The 25,369-nt window shown below is 43.6% G+C and overlaps 1 protein-coding gene across 4 annotated transcripts in view; it reads left to right on the forward strand.

Annotated features, from left to right (window-relative positions):
• The window catches only part of ltk (leukocyte receptor tyrosine kinase), a 168,450-nt gene that overhangs the window by 103,412 nt on the left and 39,669 nt on the right, over positions 1 to 25,369 (forward strand). For all 4 annotated transcript variants that reach the window (XM_033026776.1, XM_033026773.1, XM_033026778.1 and 1 more), the window contains 3 exons: positions 1,838 to 1,936; positions 3,553 to 3,705; positions 10,826 to 10,936. In XM_033026776.1, the coding sequence (XP_032882667.1) occupies positions 1,838 to 1,936; positions 3,553 to 3,705; positions 10,826 to 10,936 (363 nt within the window). The remainder of the gene's footprint in view (positions 1 to 1,837; positions 1,937 to 3,552; positions 3,706 to 10,825; positions 10,937 to 25,369) is intronic.

Raw genomic sequence — 25,369 nt, forward strand, 5'->3', positions numbered from 1 at the left:
GCGAAGTCCGCGGGAAGTTCGCGCTATGCTTACGCCGTCAAGACGCTGTGTACGGTGTACAAGGCGCTGCGTACGTCGAGGCGGTTCGTACGGCCTTAATGTTTGGAATTTTTGGACAGTGTCAGTTCTTCGGAGCCCGGCGCGATGTCGGGACCAGCTCCGCACAACTCCATACGGTTCCGGCGATCAAAGTGGGACCAGCCCCGCGAGGCCGTACGGCTCAAGCGACCACGTTAGGTCGCTCTTGCCGCATGGAGTCACGTGCTGGTGGGACAGGCCCTTTAGGATTTAGATTTAGGATTAAGTCATATTTTCCATCTCTCTTTCATTTCAGTCTTTCTAATTTCACGTGTGAGAGGTTATAGGGAGAAGGCAGGAGAATGGGGTTAGGTGGGAGAGATAGATCAGCCATAATTAAATGGCAGAGTAGACTTGATGGGCCAAATGGCCTCAATCTTCTCCCATCACTTATGATCTTATGAAATTTCACTTGTTTACCTGCTGAGATGTATCAATGATTTATTTACAGTTGCCACGGTTGACTTTGTACTGGCTTTCCCAGTTCCCTCTTCCCAGTTACCAGTTGCCACAGTGCCAGTAATATGTGGAAGAATCTACATTTATCTTGGTTTCAGTAGCAGTGTTTGGATATGAAGTTCAGTTAAGGTCCAATTAACTTCCTTACATACAACATGGCTTCATAAACCAGCCTACTTCACTGAACCTCAAAATAGAATAAGTTGTGGTGAAATTTGCTGTCCTTAGAAAAAAATCTGACTGTTTGCTATAAACAACTAGGCAATAAGATAAGTTTAGTAAGTAATGTTATAACCAAGCATAAAATTCAAGGATGTTTCCATTTAAATGACTTCCTTGCTTCCAGCTGAGATAATTGAACCCTTCTCCCTCATTACGATAAATAAATGATGGGTCGCTGCACTTCTTTGCCCAGTTCCTGTCTCTGCTTCTGAGCAGCTGCTCCGATGCAGGCTGTGAATGGATCTCCAGCTGTGAGGAAACTTTAGTGTTGTTGTCGAAGATCCCCTGTGTGTCTGCCTGCAAGTAATTCTGTGCTTTGCTGGATCTGACCCTTCATCTGTGTCGTTTACACGCACTAGGTAACTTCAGTAAAATCTGAAACTGATAAATCGGCAAAATCATCCACATACAACCTCGTTAACACAAAATATCCTTTACGTGCTGTGTGCAGTTAAATAATCTCAATAGTTTTGAAGCACGACCGGTGTTATGGTGGAATTAAAGGGTCCCTGCGATTTCCAGAAACGCCACTGAGATAACCACTGGTCTCATGATTCAGTGATGCTGATTGAGAGAATATATTGAGCAAGGCATCAGAGGGAACTTGTGTAGGAAGGAACTGCAGATGCCTGGTTTACACTGAAGATAGACACAAAATGCTGGAGTAACTTAGCAGGACAGGCAGCATCTCTGGAGAGAAGGAATGGGTGACTTCTTCAAAGTCTGAAGAAGGGTCTCGACCTGAAACGTCAGCCATTTCTTCTATCCAAAGATGCTGCCTGTCCCGTTGGATTACTCCAGCATTTTGTGTCTATCAGAGGGAACTTAATTTTTTTCCTTCAAAATTCAATGTAATGTTTCTTTAACTGATGGGACCTCCAACAATGTGACATTCCCTGAAGCTAGATTATGAGTTCAAATCTCTGAATGTGGGGCCTGACCCACAACATTCTAACCTGGAGATGTGAACTGCCACACAGCCTAAAACCCAATGAACGGTCCCTATTAATTTAAAGTGTGGCTACACAGGGGTGTAAACAGCAAGCCTGAAGCTCTCGATTCCTGTGCTCTCTTTCAGGTGGGGATGCATCAAAAACTGATCATATTACTGCCGACGGCCAAGACGGAATTTCATTTGTTAACCAAGCTGGAGAGATTTACCTCTACCCATTAGCAGGTAATAATAATAATAATAATAATAATAATAATATATTTTATTGTCATTGCACATAAGAGCAACGAGATTTGGTATGCAGCTTCCATCCGATGTCATAACATAAATAACTAATAAAATGTAGATTTGGATACCCCGAGAACATGATTTGTAAAAGAACAGTAAAATAGTCAAAACAGTTCAAACAGACTAAAGTGCAGATGTGTCTGTGCGACGTGACCATCTGAGGGAGACAGTCCAGGGGGGATGGGGGGCACTCAGCAGGGCCGGTTCAGAGCCGCTATAGCTCTGGGAATGAAACTGTTCCTGAGTCTGGAGATTCGGGCGTAAAAGGCCTTGTAACGTCTGCCGGAGGGAAGTAGTTCGAACAGTCCATCACAAGGGTGTGAGGAGTCTTTATGGATGCTGACTGCCTTCCTGAGGCACCGTGTGTGGTAGATGCCCTCCAAGTCTGGTAGCGGTGTCCCAATGATCTTCTGCGCTCTGTGAACAACGTGCTGAAGAGTAAAGAGTAAAGTGAAAGGTCAAGTTGCTGATCTGTGTTTTGTTTCCCTATTGACGTGAAGGGCTTACCTTTCAATAAACTTTGACGCTCCTTGAAAAATAGTTCCAACTTATTTTGCTTTGGCTCAGCACCTGTGTGCAAGGGTTCGACTTGAGAAATGATCACGAATCTGTCTCCAGTGACCAGGGAAAAGTCCAAGCACAATGGTTGAATTCCCGAGGGACAGGGCTGGGATACCCAATGCTTTCAGCCTGAGTTGCTGTCTGATGAGTTAATGGTGCATCATTGATATAACTGTCCTGACCTGCCAACTTCTTTACATCAAAGGTCTTGATCACTGATTTAAAATTAATTTTAATGTACAGATTTGTACATTACCAAACTCTTCACCTAAATAGAATGCTTCTAATTTTAAGGATATTTTCTTTCTTGGACCTCCCAGGTGAGTGATTTCCAGTTTGCATGAAAAATAACTTTATGATAGACAATGTGCATAGCTTTCTGCTCTAAAAGGGAGATAGCAAATTATTTCATATTTACTTACCACTTTTTGGTCCATCAAGTCTATGCTGGTCTGAGACCAATCCATTCAATCCCACTTATTTGTGGTCTATCCTATTCTCTCTCTCGTGTCCATTTACTCCTGCATGAACCTCCAACCAACAAGGTGTAATTTACAGTTGCCTATGAAGCTATCAACCCGCACACCTATGTTTTGTGGGATGAAACTGGAGCACCAGTGGTGCAACTGTTAAAGCTGCTGCCTCCCACGTCAGAGGCCCAGGTTCGATCCCAACCTCAGATGCAGTCTGTGTGGAGTTTGCACATTCTCCCGGTGACAGATGTGGGGGGGAAACCAAAGCACTTGAAGGAAACCCACATGGTCACAGGAGAGAACGTACAAACTCCACGTGAAGTTAGGATTGAACCAGAGTCTCTGGTGCTGTGAAGCAGTGGTTCTTCCAGCTGTGTCACTGAGCTGACTACAAGTATTTGGCAAAACCCATTGCTCTGTCTGAGATTCTTTACCACTGGATGAAATCTACAGAGCTTCTTCCTTCAATGTCATTTCCTGCCAACAGCCGTGATTAACATTATTCTTCTGTGGTTGCAGCAATGGAAAGTCACGGAGAGGCAGAAATTCGGATCCATATCAACTGCAGTCATTGTGAGTCAGACAACTGCATTCGGGAGAAAGAGTCCAAGAAGATACTGTGTCTGTGCCTGGGGGGAAAGGTTTTAGCCCAAGATAACGTTAGCTGTACAGGTAAGAACAGATCACGGAACATGCTGCATGTATGATCAGTGTATCAATGTGATGCTCGATGTCTGTTTCAACTCGCTGTGAATCAAGTCGGGCGTTAGAAGTGGCTTTATTGTATTTTAATCATGTTAAAACAGGATTATGTGTCACCCTTACTCTCCCTTTAAATTTCTCTTAAAAATGACAATCTTCCATTGTAAGTTTTCCATATCTGCTCTAAGTTTCCCTGTGAAATGTGCCACTCAGGAGCAAATGTGCAGCAAAATAACCAATGTTTCCATAAGCCATACAGTAGGGATGATGAAGGATGGGATACGTTTTGGGTGGAATAAAAATATAGGGAGGTACTAGGAAGATTGGTAGAACATTAAGTGGCTAAAGCACCTGTCCAGACAAGTACATATTAAATCACTGAATGAAATAAAAGAGGTGAGAGAGTCAAGAACACTCTCTTTGGGCGGCACAGTGGCACAGTTGTAGAGCTATTGCCTTACAGAGCCAGAGACCCGGGTTCGATCCTGACTATGGGTGCTTTTCTGTGCGGAGTTTATACGTTCTCCCCTTGACCTGCACGGGTTTCCTCCTATTCCTCCCACACTCCAAAGACCTACAGGTTTGTAGGATAATTGACGGTATAAATGTAAAATTGTCCAAAGTGTGTGGAGGGTAGTGTTATTATGCAGGGATTGCTCTAGTCGGAGTGGCTCGGTGGGCCGAAGGACCTGTTTCCACGCTGTATCTCTAAACTAAAACTAAAAGATAGAGAAATTTCTATAAAGTAAGGGCAGGTCGTGGAGCTGTCAGATGCATGATCATTTCTTCCCTCAAGAGGTAGTGAATACCTGGAATTCTCTGCACATGAGGGTGGTGAAGGCCGTACCATTAGATATACTGAAGGTGGAGATAGATAAATAATTGAAAGCTCTAGGAAATGAGGGCCATTGGGAACTGGCACAGAAGAGGAGTTGAGACCCAGCATAGATTAGCCGTGGTCTTATTGGATGGTGGGAGAGGATTGAGTGGCCTACTTTTTGTTTAGTTTAGTTTAGAGATACAGCATGGAAACAGGCCCTTCGGCCCACCGGGTCCGCGCCGACCAGCGATCCCCGCACATTAACACTATCCCACACCCACTAGGAACAATATTTACATTTACCAAGCCAATTAACCTACAAACCTGTACGTCTTTGGAGTGGGGGAGGAAACCGAAGATCTCGGAGAAAACCCACGCAGGTCACGGGGAGAATGTGCAAATGCCCATAGTCGGGATCGAACCCGGATCTCCGGCGCTGCATTCGCTGTAAGGCAGCAACTCTACCGCTGCGCCACCGTGATCGCCCTGCTCTTGCTCCTGCTCCTTCATCTCTTGTGGAATTGGAGGGGCCCAGACAATCTTCCAAGCAGGTACAGATTCAGTGCTGGTGACCAGGGACCAAAGTTGTTCAAAAAAGGGTGTAACCCTAAAACTAATAAGTACAGTCCAATAGTGGAGAAAATTTTTTAGAAAAAATAACCAAAACAAGATTTGCAATTCTCTTAGATGTGCAATTTGAACTGGGTGAGCCAGCATGAATTTGTTAAAGATCTTGGTTGGTTTTTTTAATTATTGAAGTTAGACCCCTGTCCCACAGTACGAGTTCATTCCAAGAGTTCTCCCAAGTTTGCCCTGATTCGAACTCGGAGATTTACGGTAATGGCCACTCGTCGGTACTCGGGGCTCTCGTGGACATTTTTCATCATGTTGAAAAATCTTCACGAATCTTCCCGTGCTTACCTGCCGTTAGCGAGTCTTCCCGAGTACCTGCCGTTAGCGCTAAGAGGCGTCCCCGAGCTCCATCGTACCCGCTACGTTCTTTCTCCGTGTTTACCACGAGTTTGATTTTTTTTAAACTCGGGAGAGCTCTTGGAATGAACGGGGGGACAGGGCTATGATGAGAGAAGTGCGGTTACGTTGAATATATGGTTTCCAAAAAGCAACTGCTAATGCGCTTCATAGTAGGCTTGTCAAGGAAATTGGGCAGAGACTAAAAGGAGCTATAGTGAGGTGGGTAAACTACTGACAACTGTAAGAGGAAAGAGTGTTGTCATGGAAGGTTGCGTTTCTTGACTGGAGAAGTGTGCAGAGATCCCCAGGGCCGACACCACAACCACTCTTTTGCTAAATGTGTTTTAACTTATGCGTTTGGCTGTACGTGGCCCCATTTGCAAAGTCTGTAGATGACACAAAGCTTGGATGCATAGTGAACTGTGAGGAGAATCGTAACAAACTTCATGAAGATGGAGTGAGCAAATTGTGGTAGTCAGAGGAAATGTAATGCCAAGCCAAGTGAAGTGTTCCATTTTACAGTGCATCAGGAAAAATGAGAAGAGGCAGTATAAACTGGTGAGGACAATTCTAAAACGTGGTTTGAGAAAAATAAAGAGATCTGGGAGTTTGTGTACACATGGTTGAGCAGGAAGAAAATGTGGTTAAAACATTTGGGGCGTAATAAATGGAGGCACAGAGTGTGAATGCAATGGAGTCACGGTGTTCTTTTATAAAAAATAGTTTGGCCACAACTGGAGCTTTGTATCAAATCCAGGATGTAAGAAAACTGGAGAAGTTGCAACAAAATCTACCAGAGCAATTCCAGGAATGAGGGTGTTTTATTATGTTGATGGAAGGGAGAAGCTGGAGTTGTTCTCCTTGAAACACAGCAAGTTAAAAGGGGGTCTGCCAGAGGTATTTAATATCGGGAACGGTATTAACATTGTTATAGAGAGAATCTGTTCCCATTGGCAGAGGGTCAAGAACTAATAGATGTTGAATGAAAGTGATTAGCCAAAGAACCAAAAGTGACACGAGGAAATATTTTTTCCAAGCAGGAATTTTTTTTTGAATGCACTGCTGGGAATTGTGGTGTAGGAAGATTGATTTGTAGTGTTCAAAACGGACATGGATAAGTATGCAAAGGAATTTGCAGTGTTATGTGATGAAGGCAAGGGAGTGGAATGAGCAGGATTGCTCTTAGAGCTCCATACGCAGCGCTTCGCCGAGCGTACGCATCGTCTCGACGCCGTACACAGCGTCTACAAATTCAACAAACTTATTGCCCTTTCACATTTCAACCCTTCTGTGTTACGGTGAGATGACAGACACCCGTTTCAATGAACACAGTTAGTTATAGTGCTGCAGCACAGAAATAGGCCCTTTGGCCACCATGCCCATGCTGACCTTTGTACGATCTATACTAATCCCATTTACAAAATTTAATGCTTTTATTTTAGAGATACAGCCATGGAAAAATAGGCCTTTAATCCCACCGAGTCCGCACTGGCCAGCGATCATCCCGTACACTAGTACTATCCTACTCACTAAGGACAAATCTGCATGTCTTTGGAGTGTGGAGGAAACCGGAGCACCCAGAGTAAACCCATGTGGTCACTGGGAGAGGGCGCAAATTCCTTAAGGGCCTGTCCCACGAGCATGCGACTGCATGCGGCGAGCGTGACCTAACGTGGTCGCTTGAGCCATACGGCCTCGCGGGGCCGGTTCCACTTCGATCGCCGGAGCCGTATGGAGTTGTGCGGGGCTGGTCCCGACATTGCGCGGGGCTCCGAAAAACTGACACTGTCCAAAAATTCCGCGCGGCAACGGCCTGTTGGCCCGCAGCCACGTTGAGGCCGTACGCAGCGCCTCGACGGGCGTACGCATCGTCTCGACGCCGTACACAGCGTCTTGACGCCGTACGCAGCGACTTGACGGTGTACGCCTAGCGCGTGGCGTTGCGCGATGATGTCACCGCCCGGCGTTCCGTTGCGTGATGACGTCACCGCCCGACGCCGTGCAACGTTCAAATTCAGTTGGTCCGCCTCCTGCCCAGCTGATTGGTGAGTATGATGTCGGGACCAGCCCCGCACAACTCCAAACGCCTCCGCGGTTGGAAGTGGGACCGGTCCCGCGAGGCCGTACGCCTCGAGCCACCACGTTTGGTTGCGCTAGACACATGCAATCGCAAGCTGGTGGGACAGGCCCTTTACAGACTGCACCCGAGGTCATGATTGAACCTGGGTCTCTGGTGCTGTAAGGCAGCAACTTTACTGCTTCTATCTATAATAAGATCTCATAGGTTCCAGCACTTTGACTAGTTCCTGTGACATTGACAGCTAGCCTTTGAAGGGGCATACAAAAGACAAACCAGAAAGTGGAGAGAGCTGTCACTTACAGAATTAATGTTGCAGGGATGGCAGTAACTAGGAGAGTGTTCCCAAGGGTTTAGATGAACCTGGGGTCTGTTGATAGACTGGCCTGCATGTTCATTGTGCCAGGGGAGCCCACAAAGAACCACCAGGATTGCAGCAGGTTGCCTGGGAACTTTCTGAAAGGAGTAATACTCTAAACTGCATGAGACTAGTCTATGAACACCCGCACCTCAGGGAACCATTTACCAACTCCCCAGAATGACCAAAAGATGAAGTTTTCTCCCTTTGAGTCCTACTAGAAACATAGAAAATAGGTGCAGGAGTAGGCCATTCGGCCCTTTGAGCCAGCACCGCCATTCATGGCTGATCATCCAAAATCAGTACCCCGTTCCTGCTTTCTCCCCATATCCCTTGGTTCCGTTAGCCCAAAGAGCTAAATCTAACTCTCTCTTGAATACATCCAGTGAATTAGCCTCCGCTGCCTTCTGTGGCAGAGAATGCCACAGATTCACAACTCTATGGGCGAATAAGTTTTTCCTCATCTTACTCTGGCTAACCTCCCTAACACGGCGGTGAACAGCAAGCTGTGAGGCGTGGCAAGGTCATGGCAACATCCTGGGATGATTCTGAGACAAGGAAGCTGAAAGTGACTTGTAACTTTGACTTCCACAAGCAATACAGTCCATCTACACAAGAGAGGGTAGTTTGAAGTCGCAAGAGGCCCTCTGTAAAATCAGTGAAATCAATGAGCTGCTGTGTATGGTCAGCATGATGGAGGGAGGTTTAACATAGTCATTGAAGGTAATGGATGGCATGCTGTGCACAGTCAGTGTAATGGGTGGCATGTTGTGTATGGTCAGAATAATGAATGGCATGCACTGTATGGTCAGTGTAATAGATATTGTAACATGCACTGTACGGACAGTGTTATGAATGGCGTGCTCTGTATTAACACTGAAAGGAATGGCATGCTCCATGTGATCAGTATAATGGATGATAAATTTTGTATGACCAGTGTTATGAAAGTGTTATGTGCTCTGTCTGGTCAGTGTTATGAATATCCTGTTGAATATAGCCAGTGTAATAGAAACTGTACTATATGCTTGGTGTACTGGAAAATATGTTCTGCATGGTTATTAGAATGAAAGAGATGCTCTGAAATGGTAGAATACTTTTTATACATACATTGTAATGGAAGGAATTGACATAGCCCATGAAATGGGCGCAGTACTCTGACCAGAGTAGCAGATGAGTGTCGATGGTTTGATGTGTATGAGGCCCTCCGTAAGGTCAATGAAATCAATGTGACTGACGATCTATATGTGGTCAGTGGTGGAGGGGAAGTTCAACATGGTCAGAGAAATGCACAGAATGATCTCTGCCACCACTAATGGGAAAAGTTCTCTGTATTTTCACCATTAAATATACTGTAGGGTGAAGGTCAACATTATGAACAAAGGTTTTGTTATATTATTTGCTAAATTAGAACTAGTTTTTCCTCTGATCCCTGGTTTAACATAATATTGTTCATAATCTAAAAGGCCATTTAGAAATGATCATGTGGATCAATTTCCCTTTTGTCTAATTGTAACAAATGATTGAGTTTTGTTAGGGATTGGATAATGAATCCTCCTTACTGAGTGTGTGCTACACTAGACAATGAGGTAGGACATGGGTGACCCCTAGCAAAAAATAGCCAGAACTGCAAGCAATATCTGCTGGAAACTGGATTGTAGCGCAACAGGTTATTTCGAGTGCTAATTGATCTAATCAATGAAATATGAAAAACATTTAAAAATAAGGAATTTATTTGAATTGCACGGAGCCTCTACATTTTGCTGCACGTTTTCTGCCATCCATGTTATTAATGCACAGGCGATCCCAGATGCATGCAGTTACCACCAAGGTCATGCAGTGCCCCCCTGCAAACTCCTTGGCTAATTTTTCATTGCATATGCTGTTCATGGACTATTCATGCAGTGGATACCTGGGTGATCTTTGTGACTTAAAAGAAACCTGTGCTTGAGACCTGACTCATGCATGCCTTTAGGGTGGTTAACTATCCTATGGGTCCTGAACCTACCCCCCTCCCCCTCCCCCCCCCGCTACCCCCAAACTCCTTGCTTCCACTGGAGCAAGTCCATCTCCTCCAGACTGATTTGCACTCAACCACCAATCTCCTACACTCGCCCAATTGGTCTGCCTCTCATGGCTCCCAAACATCATCATGCACCCACTTCCGCTCATCAGTCAAACACGTCTACATCCACGACTACCAAACTCACTTCCCTATCTATCCACCCACTACCCATTGACTATTAAGCTTCATCCCTTAACCCTATGCAAGCAATCCAACCCCTTGCTGATCTCTATCCTTATACATCCTTATTAACACCCCCGCTCCCCATTCCTTGGGCCGTTCTCCCCTATGATCGCCCAATTCTGACTCTGGTCTGACCCCAGGCTTACCTGATGACCTCCCTGAAATTGTGGTCTTAAACAGTGCCTTGAGTCACATGTTTTTTTAAGGAGGTGACCAATTCTGAGCAAGTCTTGGTTTTCTAACACTGCTAACCTATTGTTTATTGGCAGTCTGTATGCCCCTTAATAATGCCCCTGTCCCACTTAGGAAACCTGAACGTAAACCTCTGGAGACTTTGCGCCCCACCCAAGGTTTCCGCGCGGTTCCCGGAGGTTGCAGGTGGTTGCCGGAGGTTGCAGGTAGTGGAAGCAGGTAGGGAGACTGACAAAAACCTCCGGGAACCGCACGCAAACCTTGGGTGGGGCGCAAAGTCTCCAGAGGTTTCCGTTCAGGTTTCCTAAGTGGGACAGGGGCATAACATCACAAGCAGAAGTTGTGGTGTACTTCAAACTGTCTGAGAATGGAATGTTAGTTGTGAGTGATTGAAGTCTAGATTAATTTTTGTTTCTTTGTCTACAGTTCCCGGAGGTGCCATCCCAGAAGGCCATCTTCCCTCCTCCCTCATAATTGCTGTGGTTACGTCCACCATTGTTACTGGAGTAGTTCTAACCTGTGCTGGACTTGCTCTCAGTAAGAATTTCATTAAACTTTGTACTACACAGCTCCCTTCTCAACCAACATTTAACAAGCTATAAGCTCAGGAGAACTTTTTTTAAATGTCAATAGTTGCTTTTTTCCAATAGTGCCTCATGGTGTGTTCTTAATACTTCATCGAAAACATCTAAACAACAGCTTCACTGCCTTCGTATGCCCCCTATACATGAAACAAACTAGTGAAGGAAGACAATAATGCAAGCTGTGTCAGTGTAAATATTTGTGTCATGTGGTTCTAACTATAACACCATTCTGTGCTTGTTATGTCGAATGGCTGGGCTATTCTTATCTGTACCAGTGTTGGTTACCTAAATACTGCTGTTTAGCAAACCAATGCTGCATTTCTCCAAGTTTGTTGGATATCAGAAAGTAGGACAACACCTAAACAGCAGTCTTAAACACACTGACACATCTCAGGAGTCTTTATAGGAGTGTGTTGGGTAAATACTGCTGAAACAAAGAAGGGAGTTTTAAGGAGAGATAACCAAATAGTTGGACAAAGACTGAAAAACAAACGGCTGGAGGAACTCAGCGGGTTGAGCAGCATCTGTGGTTGAGGAGGGGGAAACGCAGATTGCTCGACCCACTGAGTTCCTCCAACAGTTGTTTTTTTTTTGCTCCAGATTCCAGCATTGTAGTCTCTTGTTTCTCCTGGAGAACTTAAGGCATGTGCTACCTGTGGGGAAGTGGCCACAACTGGAGGAATGCATTGCTTTTGGCTATTGTAGCTTTAGAGGAAGCTACAGACAAAAGGGAGGACCTGAAGAGCACTGACATATTGAAGTGCAGGCACTGATGAACTTGGGTCAGTGCAGGTCAGTGAGCAGAAGGATGATAGACGCATATGGTGCTGTAGCGGAACAGGTACCAATGGACATTCTGGAGCTGACCCAAGATAGGATGACAAAAAAAAGTGGAATCAAACTTATCTCTCCAGTCCCCTGTATTTCACATACTGTCCACTTGCATATTAATTATCATGTTCCTACTCATTCTACCTTGCCTGGCAGATTATTACAAACATATTGTACTCTTTACGTAAAACTGAACATATTGTCGTCATTTCAAATTTATCTTTCACAATTTGTTTTCTTTGCTGATTATACTTGTTTGAATTTTTTTAAAGTAGTAATCTGACTTTGCCATTGAAGGGTTTTTTTTTAATTCCGTCTTAAATGTCTTATTTAAATATAGGGTACTTGATTCATTATAGGATGTAGGGACAGAAGAAGTCTGTTCAGCCCCTCAAGTATGATTTGCCATTAATAATTGGATGATGGCTCATCCATATCTTAATTCCAGCTTTGCATTTCATAATGCTTAATGCTTCTCCACCATCAACCTATCAGTCCTAGTTTTAAGGGAAATTTGGACTGTTTTTGGGAGTGAGAATTCCAGGTATTCACCGACTTACTGCTACCTTTCCGCTCCCGATTACACAATTTACTATTTCAGCTAACCTTGTGTAATCAGCAACCTAGGATAAAGCTCTTTATTCTTTTAAGTTATTGAAAAATACAATAACAAGCTGAACCCTTGGGTACATTATCAGTCGTACTTCATCAATTACCCTGAAGGTAGACGTAAAAAGCTGGAGTAACTCAGCGGGTCGGACAGCATCTCTGGAGAAAAGGAATAGGTGACGTTTTGAGTTGAGACCCTTCAATTATCCTTTCTGATTCCTCTACCTTCTAACCAATCTTTACCCATATCTAATTCCACAGAAGTCATCTTTCTCACTTGGTTTCTGAGCTTATGTTTATTTTTCCCTTTTCCCAGTAATTTGCACCCCAACCACCTTCTCCTGCCCATGTTGACCTCCCATTGGGGTGTCATTCCACTGCCGTCAAAGGTCCATACACAACCGCCTGTAGCTTACATATAAGGAAAAGCAAGTGCAGGCCAATTGTTTGACCATTATACAGTGAGCCCCAGCTGGGTCCTGAGCCTGATCTCTTTCCCTTGTACAATGTTATTGTGCTAATTCTCCCCACAGGGATGCATGAGATGGCCCATCATCATTTTCCACACCCTTACTTCATGAGCTCAATATCTGATCCTGCAATGCATGGCACATTACTATAGGCACAGAACAATAATAGAACATGGGATTTGCTCACTTACCTTCTGATTAAACTCACTGAGACATCAGGGCATCTTTTCATTCTTTAATACAGTAGCTACAAAGATATATGACCAATACCGCTGAATCAGGCATTCCATTCTTCATATTCTTGTTTCGTTTGTTGCTACGTGCTGCTCTTCTATTTTGTGGTTTGTATCAATGTCAGTTTAGTACATGTGTAGGAAGGAACTGCAGATGCTGGTTTACACGGAAGTTAGACACAAAATGCTGGAGTAACTCAGCGGGACAGGCCACATCTCTGGAGAGAATATAGTCTGAAGAAGGGCCTCGACCCTAAACATCACCCATTCCTTCTTTCCAGAGATGCTGCCTGTCCCGCTGAGTTACTCCAGCATTTTGTGTATATCTTCAATTCAGTACATAGTTGCTGCAGAGTATTTGCTCTTGTATCCCATTGAATATAGCTGTCACAGTGTAAAGAATCACTGTGAAGCAGAGCTTTGGATTAATTGTACCCTTTATCTCTTATCAAAAGTTTTAGTTGTGACTCTTTCTTCCAACAGAATCTATATTTGGCCCAGTTTATTAGGTTAGAGTTCAATGCTCCATTCTAATGTTTTTCAGTTTGGGTTTCATGCTTGGAATTTTGTAACATTGAAGATGCCTGTAGTCTCAGGTTGCCAAGTTAAGGGCCTGTCCCACTTTCCTGAGTTACTCACGAATTCTCCCGCATTTTCCCCTTGATTCAAACTCGGAGATGCCAGCCGTAGGTTCTCGGGGCTATTTTTTTTACTCGTGGACATTTTTCAACATGCTGAAAAAACGTCCCGACTTAACTGATGCCCCGAGTACCTACGGCTGGCATTACGAGCCACAACAAAATATCTACGGACTCCTACAGCCTCCTACCGACTTGCTATGGACATTCCCCGAGTTTGAATCAAGGGGAAAACTCAGGGGAATTCGTGAGTAACTCCGGAAAGTGGGACAGGGGCTTTAGCCTTTCTCTCACACGAGGAAATCCAATGTATTCTTCTCTACGGTAGGTACAGGTTAAACATAGTCCATTCTGCATTACAATAATGGCTACAGTTCAAATATCTCAAACAGTGCAAAATATCTTGAGGCGTCATGCAGCATGAAGAACATAATTTTCTCTTCACTTTCTTTCCTATATCATTGCTTTAGGTCACTTAATCACTGCGAGCCTTTGTGGGTGGTGCATCTGATAGCCAGCTAAGGGTCGCATTGGATCCCCCTAGTGCATTTCCATTTGCATCGCTTGCTGAACAGCTGGAGAATTTCATCTCTTTCCAACGCTCCACCACTCTGTAGCCACCTTGCAGCACCTTGTCCATCTGAACTAATCCCATGTTTCACCCTAGTTCCTGCCGATTGGCCTCACCCATTCACAAAGTGAGTGATAACGATGCATAGGTCCTTTCTCCCCCACTGCAACCATAACATTACCAGAATTCCTCAACAGGTTCCCAAGGATTACATATGTAGGAAGGAATGTAGAAGAGATGCTGCTTTAAACCGAAGATAGACACAAAATTCTGGAGTAACTCAAAAGGACAGGCAACATCTCTGGAGAGAAGGACCTACGCCATCTCCCAGTTGCCAACAACTTTAATTCCCTTTCCCATTCCCACACTGACCTTTCTGTCCAAGGCCTCCTCCATCGTCAGTGTGAGGCTAAACTCAAATTGGAGGAACAGCATCTCATATTTCGCTTGGGTAGCTTACAACCCAGTGGTACGAATATTGATTTCTCTAACTTCAGGTAACCCCTCTCTCTCTATCCCTCCCCCACCCAAGTTGCATCAGCTTCTCGTTCTCACCTAGTAAACAGCCAACAATGGCCTGTTTCCCTTATCACCGTTACTTTTTTGCTTATCTTTGATTCATTTATTCCATATCTCCCTTCTTTCCCGTCTATATCTCTCGTTTCTTTTCCCCCCCCAACTCTCTGTCTCAGGAAGGATTTCGGCCCTAAATGTCACCCATTCCTACCCTCCAGAGATGCTGCTGCCTGTCCCGCTGAGTTACTCCAGCATCTTGTGACTATCCCAAGGATGGAAATTCTCTTCATCCTTTGATCTGTGACATTAAGGGATGCTTTGGTGTAGAATAGCTTAAGTTGATTTGAATTTGTTTATTTGTAGATTTATTTCAAATCAACTGTGAACTGTGATGTAACATTCTGGTACACACAATAGTGTCACGGTGTATTAAGTCACTATTTGCATCAGCCATAGAGTTGTAACCAATGTCAAAATCAGCTTGACTTAAAAGAGGCAGGTTGCAAACTTGTCAGACACAAGGATTCTGAACAACAAGACTTCCTCTAACACAACTCCAAGTAGGTAGGATAAACGCTGGGGGAATTAGCATAATTTGGGCCTGATAGAGCTCTCTGAATTTCATAAATTTCTTATTACTTGACTGACAAGTGCAAAGATCATGCTTGTTCAAAGAGACAAATTCTTATCTGGATTCTTTAATTACTTAAAGGTTTAGATATAGTGTGAGCTTATCTGGATTGATGTGGAGAAGGAAAATTGTATTCTACGCCAGCTGAAGTGGCTCAGCAGTCGAGTTGCTGCCTTACAGCGCCAGAGACCGGGGTTTGATCCTGACTACGGGTGCTTATGCCCCTGTCCCACTTTGGAAACCTGAGCGGAAACCTCTGGAGACAGCGCCCCACCCAAGGTTTCCGTGCGGTTCCCGGAGGTTGCAGGTGGTTGCTGGAGGTTGCAGGTAGTGGAAGCAGGTAGGGAGACTGACTAAAACCTCCGGGAACCGCACGGAAACCTTGGGTGAGACGCAGTCTCCAGAGGTTTCCGTTCAGGTTTCCTAAGTGGGACAGGGGCATTACTGTAATAGTGTTTGTACATTCACCCCGTGATCACGTGGGTTTTCCCAGGGTGCTCTGATTTCCCCCCACACTCCAAAGACATGCAAGTTTGTACGTTAATTGGCTTTGGTAAAGATCATAAATTGTCCCTAGTGTGTAGGATAGTGCCAGTGTACGGGGATCGCTGGTCAGCATGGACCCGGTGGGCCGAAGGGTCTGTTTCTGCGCTGTACCTCTAAAAAAAATGTATTGCTATGTTTGTGGGCAACGGCTGTGGCTGACAAGAGTTGTTTCTCTTTCACCATTCTTTTTGATCCATCTGTAACCTTTGACACTGTTGGCTCTGCTATTTTTCACCAACATATCATTGCTCAGCTGCAGGGGACCAACTTTGGTTCTGTTCCTAGTTACCTATTTGTATGCAAAGAATCACCTGTAATGGCTGCCCTTCCCTCTCCTATATTACCCTCCTATTTACATGCTGCCGTTGTGATATAATCAGAAACACATTGTTTCCCACAAGTATGCTGATGACATCCAACTACTTCACCACTGCCTCTATCCACTGTCTTTGATTTGTGAGTTTACTTTTTCTCTAGTTATATATTGAGAAGACTGAAGCCTTTAACATCGGCTCCACTTCACACAATACAACCGAGGAGGGTAAGGGGATACTAAACAGAGGTACTTGCATTTACAATCAACCTGGTTAGAATAAATAGGAGGAGCTTTTTTTTCCCATGAGGGGAGGGACACAAACTAAATGGCAGAGATTTAAAGGAATTAATGGATTAAAGGGAAGATGAGGGTGCTGGAGTCTGGAACTCACTGCCTGAAAGGGAGATCCATGTAGACTTCTTCAACTCATTTAAACAGTACTTGGATTTGCTCTTGAAGGGTGGTAACCTGCAGGGCCAATGATCTAATGCAGAGAGGTGGGATTGGGTTGGACAGTACTCTTTTGACTAGATGGACTGAATACCTTCTCCTGTGCCATAAACTGTTAATGAATCTATGATTTCTATGGTTTTACGAACTCCATTTGCTATCAATGGATGGATATCTGCCTCTTGCTACTGTGCAGTCAATGCCAGGTTCAATAACTAGTTGCATATCTACTCCATCAGCAAATTGCCTTTCCACCTCCAAAGCAGTTCCCATTTCCAGCCCTGTCTGGCAACTCAAACTCACAGCCCCTGTTCCCTCTAGGCTGCTGCAATGATCTAATATCTACCCTCCCATCTGCTTTGTTGCTCAAGCTCAGGCCCATCTAATTCCAGTGCCTGTATCCTAACTCAGTTCAATTCCCACAACAACCCTGTGCTTGCTGATTAACACTGGTCCCACAGTAATCTCGGAGTTCAACTCCCTCCATGCCATTCTACTCTGTATCCACAGTCTCAATATTCCTCTGTTTCGAGCATCCCTAAATGTAATCATTCCATCATTATTGGCCATGCCATTGGTTTCCTTTGTCCTAATCTCCTAAATTTCCTCCTTAATCCTTTTTATCTTTTGGTACCTTTATCCTCCTTTCACATATCCTCTCTTAAACCTCAGAGGCTTTTGGTCATCTGTCCTGTTTCCACAAAGTTTCGCTGTAAATTCGCTCCTGTGAAGTGCCTTGGACCATTTTATGGCATTAAAAACACATTAAAAATGCAAGTTGTTGTTCTCCTTGTAGTGAGTAATTTTTTAATATATTTTAATGGTATTACAAGAAGCAATTGAAACCAGATCCATGTGCCCTCCATAGCCATCCATAGACAGTCTGAGTTGCTGTACTTTTAGATGCTGTACTTTATTCCTGCTGCAATACTATTGCCTGTAGTGAAATGACTGAACAAATTGGTTAATTATACATCTACTGTTAGAGAAAAGAATCGAGCAGAACCTAATCTTTCTCATGTTCCAAATAATAATAATGATATTCCTCAAGTAATTATGTAAGGGTCTTGAGGCTAAGTGTGAACCACATGAATGGTTTTATAGGATCTTGGTTTAATATCTCAGTGCCCCATTGAAGTGTGGGCAAGGTATATGATCAAATCTTGGAGTGCAATAACTCGACATTATTGTACTCCTGAGCTAATTAGGCATTTGTTAACATAATATGTCAAAAGGGAAATTGATGAATTAAACGGAAAAAAAAAAGACCACAGGGAAGAAGCAAAAGGGTGGAGCTAATAACTGATTGTTCCATATAACTGATTGTTTTCCAAGTATCAGTGCTTGGCTGATTGAGCACAAAGCAGGAACCATTTTGGTCTCTATTGCTTCAACTGATGGCTTTATTCTGATTTGCCATTATGGAATGTTAACAGCCATAATGTGAAAATATCATATCAGCATAATCACCGTTGTATTGTCTTTGACATCATTATAACCGCCTTAGAGGCATAGAGCTGTACAGCACAGACACAGGCCTTTTGGCCCACCTTATCAATACTGACCAATTTGCTTAACCCAGGTAGTGCCACTTGCATTCCAAACTTTTCCTGTCAAAGTACGTGTTTAGTGTTTTTTAAATGTTGTGATTGCTTTTGCCTCAACTATCTCCTCTGGCAGCTCATTTCATGTATGGCCCACCCTTCATGTGAAAAACTTGCCCCTCAGGGCTCTTTTAAATTTTATCATTTGCCATCAAATGTTTTACTTCCCTATGATGGAGAACAGATGGTGAATTTTCACCTTGTCTATGTTCCTCATGATTATACATAATGCTACAAGGTCACGCCACATCCTCCTACACTCCAGGAAAAGAAGACCCAGCTTATCCTTCCTCTTCTTGTAGCTCAAACCCTCCAGACCCAGTCACATCCTCATAAATCGTCTTTGCACCCTTTCCAGTTTAATGGCATCCTTCTTATAAAGGGCCTGTCCCACTGTACGAGGTAATTCAAGAGCTCTCCCAACTTAAAAAAAAAAAATCAAACTCGTGGTAAGCACGTAGAATGTATGTAGTGGGTACGCCGGAGCTCGGGAAGTCTCTTAGCAGCTCGTAACGCTAACGGCAGGTACTCGGGGAACGCGGTAAGCTCGTGAAGACTCGTGAAGATTTTTCAACATGTTGTAAAATGTCCACGAGAGCCCCGAGTACCTACGAGCGGCTATTACTGTAATTCTCCGAGTTCGAATCAGGGGAAACTCGGGAGAAGTCTTGAATTAGCTCGTGCAGTGGGACAGGCCCTTAACAGAGGGACCAGAACTGTACGGTGTACCCCAAATGTGGCCTTGCCAATGTCTTGTGCAGCTGCAACATGACATCCCAACTCCTGCAGTCAATGATGAAGGCAAGCATGCAAAATGTCACCTTCACCACCCTGTCCACCTGTGTTGCCACTCTCATGGAACTATGTACCTGAATCTCTAGGTCTCACTCTTCTACAGCAACTCTCGAGGATCCCACCTTTTACTGTGTAAGTCCTGCTGTAGTTTGTCCTGCCAAACTGTAATGCGCATTTATCTGAATTATCTGTTATTCCTCAAGCCATTGACTCAGTTGATCAAGATTCTTTTGTATTTGTGGATAATCTTTGTCACTCTGCGCCATACCACAAATGCTAATGTCATCAGCAAACGTAGTAACCATTCCACCTACATTCACATCCACATTATTAATATAAATAATGTTCTGTGGTGAACTAGCACCAATCCCTGTGGTACACAACTTGTTACAAGTCTTGACATCATCACTACTGCATATGACTTTTCCATAACCCTCTTATCACAATGACTTTAACCCTCCTTGTCTTTTATATTACTTTTAACAATATTGGTGCTGTTTTGACATCAATCCAATTGACAAACATCTAAAACTCCATCTTCCACCTTCCTCCTCAATGAAAAAGGATTACATTGAATTAATTATTTATCTTGACTGATCCATTCCTCACATTTCTAACCAAGGTAACAACCTTTATAGTTCAATACCAATTCACTAGCCTGTTTGAACTATGACTCCACAATCTGTAAATTTGAACAATTCAGCTGGCTTTAGAAATTTTAACCTGCAGTGAATTTCTGCAGAGCATGTGATACATTGTCAAGTGTACATTGTGTCTTCCAGAAGAGGCAAATAAAGGCTCACAAGAAAATGTTCCTCGTGTCTGGTGCAATTATTTAAGTGCTAATGTACCAGTACTAAGTTGCGTTGAGTGGAAAATGTGTTGTGTAGGCTTCAGCTTGGGAAGGGAATGGGTCAGGTGCAAGCCACCCTCACCTTGAACGTTGCTGCTCCTCGAAATCCCACATTCAGGTAAGTATCATATCAACACTTGACCTTAATGGCTGCATCTTCAAACTTCTCCCTTAAGCACTTCAAACAGTGCACATTATAAGCTTGCATTTGATCTTTAAACAAGCTTCAGGTTCTTGATTTTGAATGGCCAAAGAACTAGCCTTCCAGTTCTTGTGTGAGACTGGATATCTACACCTGCATAGTGGCCACTGGTTTAATTATTCCTTCCCTTTTTTCACTTAAATTTGTGAAGTTGAGGAATTGACTGTTGTTAGCAAGGCAAACGTTCATGGTGAGGGTCGGATTCAAAAATAGTGTCATCTTTTGTCAGATGGAGTGGAAGCGCCAAGAATGGATTTATCAGCTTCAGTGAGTCAGACAAGGAATTAACAGAAATTTAAGGAGTGAGTCTAGTCAAAATACAATGGATATAATTCCAGCTTTTAGACATGCCGTCACATTTCAAGAAGCACCCACATCAACTTCCATTAGAGTCAAGGGGACATAGTTGAGAAGGAGATTTTCATGAGGTCGGAAAAGGTTGGTGATTATGTTGCTGCTTCTTGCACTTGGCTCAATTTTTGATCCATCTTGCTGTGAAGCCATTTACTGAGTAAACTTGCACCTTCAAGCTCAGCTCCGGTAATGTGCTGCCTGCCCATTTGGCTATGAGGAATCTTGCAGTTCAGTCCAAGCCCTTCCAATTCAGATGTTAATGTGGAAGCAATTTCCTGCATGCATACTAAATACTGATCAGCATAAGGATTCGTAGTGGATTACCAACCCTATTGATCCCTCCGCAATCCTAAAGCAAATTTTCTCTCAGCACATGTCTCTTGAAGTCAAAGCTACAAGATCAAGCCATTGAGTCTATGCCTCATGAAGACAGCTGGCTTACAATGGGCATAGGATCCAGCCTGGGGTCAGTATTTCTATAGCTTATTGTTATATAACTGATCATTGCTTCAGTCAATTGATCAGAGCAGCTCTTAATACATCTAGTATTTCATGGTGCAGGAAGGAACTGCAGATGCTGGTTTACACTGAAGATAAACACAAAATACTGGAGTAATTCAGCGGGACAGGCGGCATCTCTGGAGAAAAGGAATGGGTGATGTTCCAGGTTGAGACCCTTCTTCAGATCGAGAGTTAGGGGAGAGGGAGTCTAGAGATATGAAAACATATCAGAGCAGATATTGTCTGCTTTGATCTGTCATTTTCTCACTTTACCCTTCCATATCTCTAGACTCGTATTGCATTAGACTGTTTTTTCCCTTTAAAAAGTGAATTGAGATTAGACTACTTAGGCTGTGCCTCAGTGATCTGCTCTATTTGTGAAATTAAGGTGGATCTTTGGGAAAGACTAAACATGTGAAGTCAATTCTGAACTTTTGGTAGAACTGTAATAGAATGTGATGAAATTGGTAAAACAGGCTTTTTCCTACCATCTAAACCTTCCATTGGATATCCATGATGTGCAGTGATTTTTCAAGGAAGGACTCATAACTCATTGATTAATAATCAAGTTCCAGCCAAGACTTTAAGTTTGCCTCCCAGTTCCTGATGAGGTGGGTAGATTATTGTATTCTGTTATCTCAAGCCTGTTCAACAAGTTATGCTCTAAACTTTCGCTTTAAGCCTAAACCCTTTGCCCTGATGCTTTAGTTCGTAGTGAACATTTTGAATTTAAACTGGTGTAGTGAGTGAAGTTCATAATGTAAATCTGTCTTTGGATGTATTCACATAGCAGTTAAAGTGGGGTCAACTTCAGTTGGGTTCATTTTTGTTTTTTGCTTCCTGTCTTAGCTGAGTTTCTTTTTTTCCATTTTCTCTGACCAGCTGTGAGCCGGACTGTAGCAGACAGTGTACGTACTTTGTGGTTATGAATTAGTTAAGAGATGAGATTTGGGGTTCACAGAATTCCCAGTGTCATTCTCAGATGGCATCCGTCCTGCTTACAGGATACTCCCTGAATTCACGGGATAGTTTTCACAGTTTTTCTAGTTTGCTCCAGTATTGGCAAAGCTGTTTTTTTTCCAGGCATCCCAGTATTCCCAGGACTGCCCAATCCCAGGGTCATCCAGCCAGCTTGTCCTAGCCTTGGCCCAGCATTCCCAGAGATGATTATATTCCCACATATATTTTCATATTCTCTTACGAAGCAGAAAGAGGCCATGATCATATTGAATGGCGGTGCAGGCTTGAAGGGCCGAATGGCCTACTCCTGCACCTATTTTCTATGTTTCTATGTTTTGGCTCATCAAATCTGTGTTGTTTCACAGAAACTTCTGGCAGTTGCATTCCTGAACATATTTCCCAGTATCTATTCTCTCCGCCATGTTCATCAACTCCACCCCTGATTCTCCTGCCATCTGCCTACAGGAAGGGTAACCAATTATCCTACCAACAAATGGAATGCATTTGGAATGTGGGAGGAAGCCTGAGGGCCCAGGGGAAACCACACAAACACAGGAACACCATGCAAATTCCATACAGGCAGCACTAGAAGTTAGGAACAACCCCAGGTTACTGGAGCTGTGACGCAGCAGCTCTACTAGCTTTGCCACTGTGCCCATGAGATGCTTTTTTCCCTGCTGTTTCTCTGAATTGATTTTGATCTTTAGAAGGTTTTGTGCCAAAATACCTTGGGGTTATTGATCTCCGGAACAGTTACTGGATTGAAGAATTGTTGAGAAGCTGAAATGAACAAAATAAAATGCATATTATGACTTGCATCCAAAATACATCCCAGAGTGATCCTGTTAATTATAATTACATGATATCAGGCAGCAGAACGTATTCTTGTTCAGTAATTTCTGAAATTAGGAGGCAAGGAGGTCCAGATCCATTGCAGCTGGAAATGGCTCTCCTAAAGTGGGATCTGGCTTTAAGAGAATGAAACATTAGGGAGATGTAGTAGAGAATCTGGTTGGGTGATCCACATAGGAATCCTTGGAAGAGGATCTCCATGGAAACCAGGTAAGAAGATTTCACAAACAATGCTGTAATTTTTTCTCTCATTACAATTGGTGCATTTATCTGATTTAATTAGCTATGGCTGACTTCTCCCACCTGGGCATTTTCCGAACCCAAGCAGTTCGTGTTGTGGGATATATGAGACGTGCTCCTGTTGAACATCCCAATGACGTTTGCCAAGGAAAAGGTTTGTTTGAGTTCTCTTCTCTGGATCAAGTGGACCGTATGAATCCTGCACGTCATGTTTCATCTCTGCTATTTGAAGAATCAATGAGTAACAATGACTCTTGCTAGCCAGAGGTATTGGAATATAACAGCTTCCTGCTACCTGCAGCTGTAGGTCAATAGTAATTCCGCCACCTCTGTAGCTTTGATACCACCTCAGTCAGGATATTTAGGTTCTAGTCCCTCTGCCGACATTAACAATTGAGTGCAGTACTGAGGGAGTGCTGCTCTTTTGTAAATAACATATTTTTAAAATATATTGTTGGCTTCAAGTCTGCCTTTTTAGTAGATACTAGACCAAGTGCAGACCCGTTGAGGAGCTGATGAAGCTGTTTTTGAAATGAGGCCCTCCCCCTGACGTCGCTGGAAGGTGGTGGAGTATTCAGTTTCACTGTACCGTTGTAGGGGGAGGGGCATTGTGACATCACTGGTTTTTAAAAGGTGGTTTGTTTTTTTTATAACTTTAATCATGAATAACCCGGAGGGAGCGGGGTTGTGAATAACCCGGGGGGGGGGGGAGAGGAAGGGAGGGGGCAGGGGGTGTGAATAAGCCGGGGGGGGGAGGAGGGGGCATGGGGGTGAATAAATGGGGGGGGGGGGAAGGGGGCAGGGGCTGCGAATAACCTGCAGGGTGGGTGGGGGGAGGGGGGGCGAGGGGGCAGGGGGTGTGGCACTTGGCAGCTTGAAAGCGCATTGTGATTATCATCACTGGAAGCTCCTGGAAAAAAGCTGCCTGTGAGAAGCTGCGGTTACCGTTGGCAATGTCCCATTGTGATGTCATTGTGGCACTCGGCAGCTTGAAAGCCCATTTTGATTGTTGCACTGAGTGGCATTGTGACATCTTCAGTGGAAAGTCCTGGAAAAAGGCTGTGTGTGAGAAACGTTTTTTGCCTTTTTTTAAAACTTGAATCGTCAATAACGTGAAATATAGGATGAAGATTTAAGTGAACCTGATTACTGCGTGGAGGGGAAAAATGTGAGTCAGTATATGTAACAATTTAAGCGCTACCACGTAGCGTTTTGACAAAGGTAGAAAAGCACATACAGACACACACACACACACGAACGTATACATACATACAAGATGAGACTTTTAATAGTATATAGATAATGGATCTCATGTGTAGGAAGGAACTGCAGATGCTGGTTTACACCAAGATAGACACAAATTCTAGAGTAACTCTGCGGGACAGGCAGCATCTCTAGAGAAAATAATTGTGTGACGTTGCAGTCTGAAGAAGGGTCTTGACCTGAAACATCTCCCATTCCTTTTCTCCAAAAATACTGCCTGTCCTGCTGAGTTACTCCAGCATTTTGTGTCTATAATGGATCTCTCGACTGTTTTTAAAGAGCAAGGGAATTCTTTCAGGGTTTAGCCCAAAAATTATTCTTCAACCTTAATAGGCCTGACTTTTGGGAGAACTGGGGTTGGGGACTGGACTTTTGTGCCTTCCCCCACAGTGGTAACCACTGTGGGGGGATGATTTTTCTGTGTGTAAGGTACTTTGTTAGTCTGTATCCAAGATGGCTGTCGGAAGAGAGAGTGGACGCTGGCGCGCTTTAGCTGCCGCTGCTCTCTCTTCACATTGTGTTTTTTTTGATTTTTTGATTTTGTGTCTTTGGAGCGATTTCTATCTTTAATTTGTGTATTGATGATGTCCTTATTATTTATTTTTCTCCGACTATATGTTTTTTTCTCTTCTGTTTAATCTTTGTAAGGTGACCTTGAGATCTGAAAGGCGCCCGAAAATAAAATTTATTATTATTATTATTATTATTATTATTATAGGATTATCTGATCACCTATTTCAAGCTAACTTTGGGATCTTGCTATGTTCAAAACGGTTCATGGGTTTCCTACTTTAGAAAGTTCACTATACTTCAGAAGAAAAGCTCAATTTGGAGGTGATCTGACATTGTTGGAATTTGCTACATGTTTCAATACTCTTTCATCTCTGTCTCCGTTGCTTTGATGGCTCTACTGCCTTGAGTGCAGTTCTAACAACATCTCAGCACCCAGGA

Source organism: Amblyraja radiata, chromosome 9, assembly GCF_010909765.2.
Source record: "Amblyraja radiata isolate CabotCenter1 chromosome 9, sAmbRad1.1.pri, whole genome shotgun sequence".
NCBI classification, from domain to species: Eukaryota; Metazoa; Chordata; class Chondrichthyes; order Rajiformes; family Rajidae; genus Amblyraja; species Amblyraja radiata.